The sequence below is a fragment of the Bactrocera latifrons genome, unplaced genomic scaffold (genome assembly GCF_001853355.1).
Source record: "Bactrocera latifrons isolate USDA-ARS-PBARC rearing strain unplaced genomic scaffold, ASM185335v1 scaffold_123, whole genome shotgun sequence".
Taxonomy (NCBI): Eukaryota; Metazoa; Arthropoda; class Insecta; order Diptera; family Tephritidae; genus Bactrocera; species Bactrocera latifrons.
The window spans coordinates 805,010-813,700 of record NW_017534664.1 but is presented as its reverse complement, the minus strand read 5'-3'; the positions used below and the strand labels follow the sequence as shown (position 1 = coordinate 813,700).

The following is an 8,691-nucleotide window of genomic DNA, read 5'->3' as shown; positions in this document are numbered from 1 at the left end:
TTTAATATTAATATAGTGTTTTTTTTTTTTAATTTCACAAATTAAGATATATACATAGTACTTGTTCTCGCAGCGTTCCTTGCTCTGTTCTTATTAGTATCCTCGTGATTTTATAAAAAACCCCTTTAAACGTTATAGTTTAGCTTTGAAGCAAATAAGGGATATATATACTAACACTATAGATAGTATATAAGAATATATAATAAAAAAATAAATATTTGACTGATTTTTTCTATATGAATAGGCTCCGAAACTATTTGACGGATCTGAAAAATTATTTCACCATCGGCAAGCTACACATCTCTGATGAACAATATATATGAATACATATAACAATATATAATTATATATATATTTAAGTACGAGTTCAATCAACGTGTACACATAAATTTACATAAATACTATATAATTTTTCTTGCGGTTTTAAGATAATTTCGCATAAAAGGATGTGGACCACTAYTATTTAAAATTCGGCGAAATTAGTAGAACACAAATGGTAAATTTTGTCTTAAAAGCAGAGTGATTGATTGATTTTTAAGAACAGTAATGTGAATTCATAAATTTAAACAAGGAAAGCATAATTTCGGGTGCAACATATATGCTCTTGAACCTTGCGAGCCAGTAAAGGGTKCAAAACGTCAACCAGAGGATCAAAATCTAAGCAATTTCTCAAAACGAAAGTAATTATTTCCGCACCTAAAATACAAAAAAGGTAACATCCCTCTCCATATGTTTGCAGTCAAAGGAAGCGCGATRTATGTAATATTCCACTCATATTGAAACTAACTTTTGAGTTTTGGTTATAAAATGGTTATATATTGGTTATATCTTATAGTGGATGCYTAACATTTTATGCATATGTATGTATATATAATAAGATGTAGTGAAGAGTAAGCTTTAAAAAGTTCAAGTTTTGATTTTTTTTTTATGTTRTGTTGTTTTGCATTTTAGGTGATGATATGTGGTATATGGAAGTTGAGGTAGATGTGAATATGAGGAATGCACCGCGACCTTAGGTCTATTGTGCCCTTGAAGTTGAGGTAGCAAAAGCCCGATTTTATCTATTAACTATTATCATGACACATACTTTTTTCTGGGTTGTATTTTTTGTATTTTTTTTGTTTTTATATATTTTTGGCTCAAAGATACAGTGTTATGAGTAAAACTTCCCCTGTAATATTTATTGAGATAACTCATGTATTGGTCGGAAATTTTTATATATGGTATATGACGGCTCAGAGAAGTATTGGTTTTTGAGGCACAGAGTTACTATTGTCAGGAAGAGATGCTCTCAAAATTCCAATTGTATATCTCACATATTGAATGATMTTTTTGGTCAAAAGTCAACAATAGGTACTGAGACCACATATACGGTGTCTAAGGACTCGAACAGTTTTTGTTGGACTTGGACAATTTTTGATCGTAAAGCGGTACACTTTAAAGGAATTATTATTGCAAAATTTTATCACGTTTTCTTAATAACTTCTCGAATCGAATMGAACCACCTTATCATATGGCAGTTATGCACACTGATCGATAAAACCCAGTTCTTGTATAGCAGACTTTTTTGTTTCACAAGATATCTTCACGAAATTTTTCATGGATCGTTTTTCAAAGCAATGACATCATTTCTGAAGAAATTATTCATATTAAACCACTATAGCATATAGCTGTTATATAAACTGAATGATGAAAATCAATTTGTATGTGTAAATTTTTTTAGTAAAGGATATTTAGGCTTCTGTGCAACCGAAGTTAAAATTTTTTTTACTTTTTCTTAAATAAGTTTCTGCCACAAACATTTCAAACACTTCTTAGTACAGACCAATGTCATATGAAATCACCCTGGGTATGAAAACACTTTACATTAGCCTATGGCATAATGATTTCCAAATATTTAACTTTTTTCTTCAATCTGCAAATTTTATTTCAAAATCTTAAAGTAAAGTTTCTTAATTTTTTTTGTTTTCTGACTGCAGAGCAACTATCTTGACTTAGCTTAACTTTGTTTTTTGAAAAATTCAGAGCATTGGCTCGTAAAATTGTTAACTTATGCTAGTACTAAAAATGAGTGCTCTAATCTCACTCCCACATAGCATATTTCTCTACTATATTTCATAAAAAAATTAGCACTTTATCAGAAGGTTTCACTATCTGAACTTCAAAATTTATAATAYGTCTAATTTTTCATGAAAATTCTGACGTAGAAACGATTGACCTTGAATGAAAAATACATGTACTACTTTTTATTTAAAATATGCATGAAAGTGATTACTCTTTACTTTAAGCTGTATAATGGAATCGCAAAAAAATCACTTTTAAAATAATTTTATAGTATATCCGTATAAATTTTCTAAACAATAACAATCTAAACTTCAATATTTGTTAAGACGACGATAGTCGAACTGCTAGTCACTTTTCAAAATTTTCTTTAGATTCCATATATATTGTACTGACAAGTTGCCTTCTTTTTGAAGTTGCTGCCAAATCWTTTTGGTGTTGACAATGAGGCTTTGGATAAACCAATGAAACGGAACAGTTAGTTTTTGTTTGCAATACTGAAATCTTTATTTACTTGAAGCCACATCCTAATGTATATTTTTCAGTAAAAGAAATTAATTACACACTGAAACAAAGAAACAGAAATGGAAGAAGGAGGAATGTAACTTTTTTTAATAAAAAAAAAATAGAGTAAATTTAGAGTATATCTTATTATAAAATGCAAAACAACGTGTCATCAATAAATTGGAAAGTGAGTTTTTTATTGCTTACGATTTACCATATCTTTTTATATATTATATACTTGTATGTATCACAAAATTTTAAGTCCAATGTGCAATATATCCAAGTATAACCYTTTTATAACGAAAACACACATTTTGTTTCAATATAAGTGTTTTCTATTATATCGCGTTTCCTTCACTTGTAAACTTATAAATATTGTTGCTACATTATTTTGCATTTTAGGCAACGAGATGTGTTATCCAACACCAAGCCGATGCTTTGGATAATATAACTTATGTTATATATACGTATGAGCTATCACAATTGAAAAATTGATTTTTTATTTTTTTTTGTTTGTTTGTCTTGAGAATAGACAGTAAGCTGAGGAAACATTTTCTTAACCAACTTGGCATGCAGTTTTGGGATTAACCATATTCTAAATCACGTCAATTTACATATTTTATTTATTAGTTCTTAGTTTTTGGTTGTGCTTAGCTTGAGCTGTTTTTTGATTTAAAAAACACACCACATGTTTGTCATTTGCTCTGCATTGATTTAACTTTTTCGTACAGAAATTTACATTTTCCAAACCAAAATTTCTCTAGCTTCCAACGTTTCTTTTGTCACACTAAAGAAATAAAAAAAAATACAAAAATATGAAGCCTATGCTACCAAACATAGCTGCAGCAGCTCCATTCGCATATTCGCACTTTTGCGCCTAGAAGCACACTATACCGAAATTACTAAGCTATGTTTTTGAAGTATTGTTCTTAGTGTTCAGCGAAAAATGTTTACTGTTTCCAAGCTTTTATTTTACTTTCTGCTAAACCTCTTCTTCTATACACCCATATTTCACTTCCTTTGTACAACTACAAACTTCTTGAAACTTGACTCACCTTTATGATGYCGTATGTGATGCACGTTGGGTGTACGCAAACAACAAGGTTGTTCATAATATAAATTCCACGTATTTTCATAATCCGAATAGGCGTAATCCACAAGAGCTAAAAGTATTATGGAGGTGAGCAAACGCGACACGGCCGTGCATGCCGCACCGTTGTGCCAGCTGTGTTTTGAGCACATTTTTCACAAACAAATATTTCCTTAAGGTAACACAATTTTATTCGCACTGATCTATGATTAAATCTTCTGAACAAATTTTTGTACTAAACTATTTTTACACTTGAATTTATGCACAAAATTGATTGAAGAAGATTTTTACAATTCATCCAAAATATTTTTTTTTTACAAATTTTCAATCAAAATTTAATTGTTTTGAGCACATGATTTGGTATTTGAGCGTTTTGTTATGATTAATATAATTTAAATTTTTATTAATAATGATGATATATACGCTTTGCCTTTAATTATGTTTTTCTTTTCTGTTTATTTTCTCCGTTTTCAATTTTTTTGTTTAATGTTGCAAGTTGAAAATTACGCCAGCATACTCATTTGCTTTTAACTCGGTTTTGAACTAATTAACTCGACTTGAGTTAAAATTTCCATTCTGAAATATTTAACCACACAATAATTTCGTTCATCACCGCATTTCTAAGTATACGAGTATTTTTGACTTTCATTGAAGTCCAATATCCGACGAATATTTCGTTTAGACGATTTTTTGTTGCTGACCCGTAGCAGCCGCAAATTAATAACCGCACATCACGAAATTCAAACACGAACTGAGCTCGCTGAGCGACAGGATTTGTATTAAATAAACACACTAGCGACTAATCAAACGTGCCAACGAGKCACTAACACCGACACAACAGCAATAACACGCGAGCACGACTCGCGTACGGCGAAAATACGACAGAAATTAACGAGTGTCTTATTGGCACTGCAACGCCGTGTTAAAAATATAACAATTGCGGCGAAAAGTCAACTCGCCTACTGACGAATCGTTGCTCACGAGCGCACTTGCACACCGGCAAATTAACGCTGAAGACAATTTAGCGATAGCAAAACGACGAACACAGCTGAGAGTTTATGCTGTCGCAGAGATCTGTAGCCTTTCCTCAAACTCCGCCGTAAAATACGCGACTCGGCAAATACCGCCGAACTCACAGATTTCGTGTATCATTCGCTCGTACGCTCAGGTGTTTCGTACGTTGCGCTGAGCAAACATGTCAATCCGTTTCGTGAGTGTAGCAAACTGCAAAGAGAATAAAAAATATATTTGAATGAAAACATTAAGTGAGAGTAATTTGAGAGTTTAATATATYGAGAGAGCGCAAGCAAGAGCACGCTGTAGTTGACACCGGCGCATAAACGAGGGATATTTTTATGATTCGTGAAACATGTGAAAATATCCCTACACTCCTGCAGCGAAGGGACTTTCAAGCCACTCGTCTATAATTGCTTGTTTCGCTGCATATATGGCTGAGCACTTTGCTGTTGCCTTTGCTCTTCTTCTTCTTCGCATTTATTTGCAAAGCAAGCGTATATTGAACTTGTCGCTTTTATTGCGAGACACTTCATTGCTCGCCGGGCGACTGCAATGCTCTGCAATATGATTGCCTTCAAGAGCAAAAACAATAGCAACAAAGAGCAACGCAGTAGTGTTGGTGTGAAAAGTCGGTGGCAGAGGCTGAAATTTTCAAGGCTAAGCAGTTGAAGCAATTGCTACCACAGTGATGGTGATGAGAGCGTCAGCGCAGTCAATGTCGACGCAGATGCCGACGTCGACAATGGCAGGTGTATGTATAAGTAGAGGCGCGGGTGTAGGCGCTATGGCGCGTAAGAGGTTGGAAACATGCAAACATGCGCGACACACACACACACCATAATATATATTTTTTCGCTGTGGTCTAGGCATTTAAGTTGTTTTAATCCCGTCTGCTGAGCACATGCAGCTTTAAAGCGCAGTCAACTGGCCAGCTTAACCCTTTGGGGAATCTGCGTGTTACTCATACATACTAATACTTTTAGCCTCGCAATCGTCAACGCCGCCTGTAGCGCGACTTCGTTGCTACATCTGTCCTGTGTGTTTGTGCGCTGCAACTATTCCATGCCTGCTGCGCTACAATGTTGCAAATTTTCCACATCATTTTATTATTCGCCATATTTTGCGCCAGCATTCACTTTTAGTTTTGGTAATCACATTTTCTTTTCTTTTTTTTGTTGCGACTCTATCTTTCTTCGCTTTTTCGGTCCATTCATTCATTCATTCATTCAYTCAGTCAGTCGCACACAATGTGCCGCCGTGAAGAACGTTGAAGCTGCTATACGCCAGACATAAGTCACTCATCCGCCGCAGTGCCGTGCGCCGAGTGCCAGCAGACAATTCACATGACTTACAAAGCAACGACGTCAGCAAAGGCAGGCAGGGCAGGGACATTGAAACTGTCAGACGAGTGGTCTTATGCGCTGCCAGACTAGGAGGCAGACTAACATAAAGACAGACAGAAAACCGTAGAGGCGGACGGACGGGGATAASGGGCAGACAGCGCAACGCGTCTGGCAACAAGAGTCTCCTTTGTGGCGCGCAAAAGGTGTACGGTGACGTCAAGGTGTTGCTAAGCAGTAAAGCAGCCGTACGTTTAGCACACTTTCGGGCGCAAGCGAACTACACACATGCATACGTAGTCATGGCGTTCAATGAAGATGTGGAATTTGTTGCTGTAGCAGCAAGGATGAAGTTCTCTGATATGTGTTTTTGTATGTTTATTTGTATATATTTTTTCTATATATGTGTGTATGTGTTTGTGCTGCTATATGTATTTAACTAGCGCTTGATCTGCGCTAATGCGCTCCCTTTTGCATTGCTGGTATGCTGGCATGGTATTGTGTGTGTTATTTTAACCCCGAATTAATTTCAATTTAGTAGCACAATGTCAAGGCTTCGTGCTTGTGGCTAGGAAGCTTAATATGTTGCAAACTTAAACTAGTTTTTCTGCGGTTGCTTCGCAGCATTTTRCACATCTTTTCATATTTTTTCAATAACCATATTTTTTGTGTGGAATTTTACGCGAATTGTTTAAAGGAGATTTAAATTCATCAGCTGATAAMATAYTTTTYTWGAAATWATAGARGATAYTTGGAKAAATCACAGTTTTTATTTGAATTAACAGTAATTGAATATGTAAGGGTATTACTTTGTTAGAGTTTTCTAAAAGGAATGATATGATAATGATATGAATATGGTATTGTAAGTGTCTCAAAAATCGGGACTGTCTCAAACCACAAGTTGGCGGTCTTTGAGAAAACATTTAAGCTTGCATTCATAAAAAATTGTTCTCACTCAAGAACTGAAGCCATTGACCATCTTCAACGTCGCGAATTTGCTGATTTTGTCGTGATATAACTTGAAAATTATAACGATTTACAAAAAAAAAAAAAACGAACTTCTCCGATGAGCCTCACTTTCATCTGAGTTGCGCGATGAATATAGAAAACTGTTGACTCTGGTGCGCAGAAAATCCACAAATTATTCATGAACAACCATTACATTCAACTTAATTGACACTTTGGTGTGATTTTTTGGTTTGGTGNGCTGCACATTTAAGCTACAAATATACTAAAAATTCCATACATATCCTACCAAAAACGGTACAAAGTTGCAGCAGCAATCGTATTCAGCTCACACTGCACGTTTATTTGATTGTTTCTTTGTATCGCTTGATTGCTGCACTAGCCAAGACCTTGCAGCACTCGGCCATCTGTCTGCAGCGCAATCAGTTTAGCATCTGTCTCTTATACACATCTTTAAGGCTGTAAAAATAAAGTAGCCGAAATGATAACGCAAAGTAAAAATAAAATTGCAAAATATTTAGTATAATTCAAAGGAAGGCTGGAGGAAAATTTTGAACATTTTACGAGATGCATTGCTTTTCTCGAAAACGTTTTGTATTGGCCTTAAATCTTTTTCAAAGAAGACTACTGGTACAGATTTCCCTGTCTCTTATACACATCTAGATGTGTATAAGAGACAGGAACTGAAGCCATTGACCATCTTCAACGTCGCGAATTTGCTGATTTTGTCGTGATATAACTTGAAAATTATAACGATTTACAAAAAAAAAAAACGAACTTCTCCGATGAGCCTCACTTTGATCTGAGTTGCGCGATGAATATAGAAAACTGTTGACTCTGGTGCGCAGAAAATCCACAAATTATTCATGAACAACCATTACATTCAACTTAATTGACACTTTGGTGTGATTTTTTGGTTTGGTGGAGTCTTCGTTCCGTACGTTTCGAAAGGAAGCTGGTGACACCATTACTGTCAATGGAGAGCTGTATAATATCGATGATAGCCAACTTTTTATGACCGCAATTGGAAGAAGTCGATCTTGACAACCTCTTGTTCCAGCGAGATGGGACTACGTGCCACACAGCACGTGCAACAGCCGAATTGTGATTTAACACCGTTAGATTACTTCTGGGGTTATTTGAAATCATTGGTCTGTAGCAATAAACCAGACGCTCTTCACGCTTAGAGTCAATATTGAACCTGCTATTCATGAAAAACGAGTTGATTTTGTGGAAAAGTACTAGAAAATTAGGTTCTTCGAATTCGTTCCTGTAAAAGAAAACGGAGAAGACATTGTAGTAATTTTAAATGTATTCGGAACTAAATTGCATCAATTGTATTTCACATTAAATAAAAAATATTTAAGTGGTCAGTAGTGTAATCTTTTTTCAAAATGTTTTGATTTGTTTGCATTTTCTGTTCCCTTATACCCTTAAAATGAATGTAGAAACCTACTTTACCACCGGAAGGTTTCGAAAAAGCCCCAAAATTAATAATACCGCTCGGCGTTCGGAGCGCTCGGAGTGCACATCTCAAACTTTAAACGCGTTTTTCTCAAACACACACCTTTCTAAGCTGGCGGACATGATTCTGGTCGAACTACTCAGCCGATTTGCATACTTTTTTATACTCTCGCAACAAAGTTGCTAAAGAGAGTATTATAGTTTTGTTCACATAACGGTTGTTTGTAAGTCCTAAAACTAAAAGAGTCA

The 8,691-nt window shown here is 35.1% G+C and overlaps 1 protein-coding gene across 1 annotated transcript in view; it reads right to left on the bottom strand.

Annotated features, from left to right (window-relative positions):
- The window catches only part of LOC108978513 (semaphorin-2A-like), a gene marked incomplete in the record, with an annotated part of 245,604 nt that overhangs the window by 166,405 nt on the left and 70,508 nt on the right, over nt 1-8,691 (bottom strand). Inside the window, 1 exon segment of the mRNA XM_018948851.1 lies at nt 3,632-4,879. Within this exon segment, the coding sequence (XP_018804396.1) occupies nt 3,632-3,807 (176 nt within the window).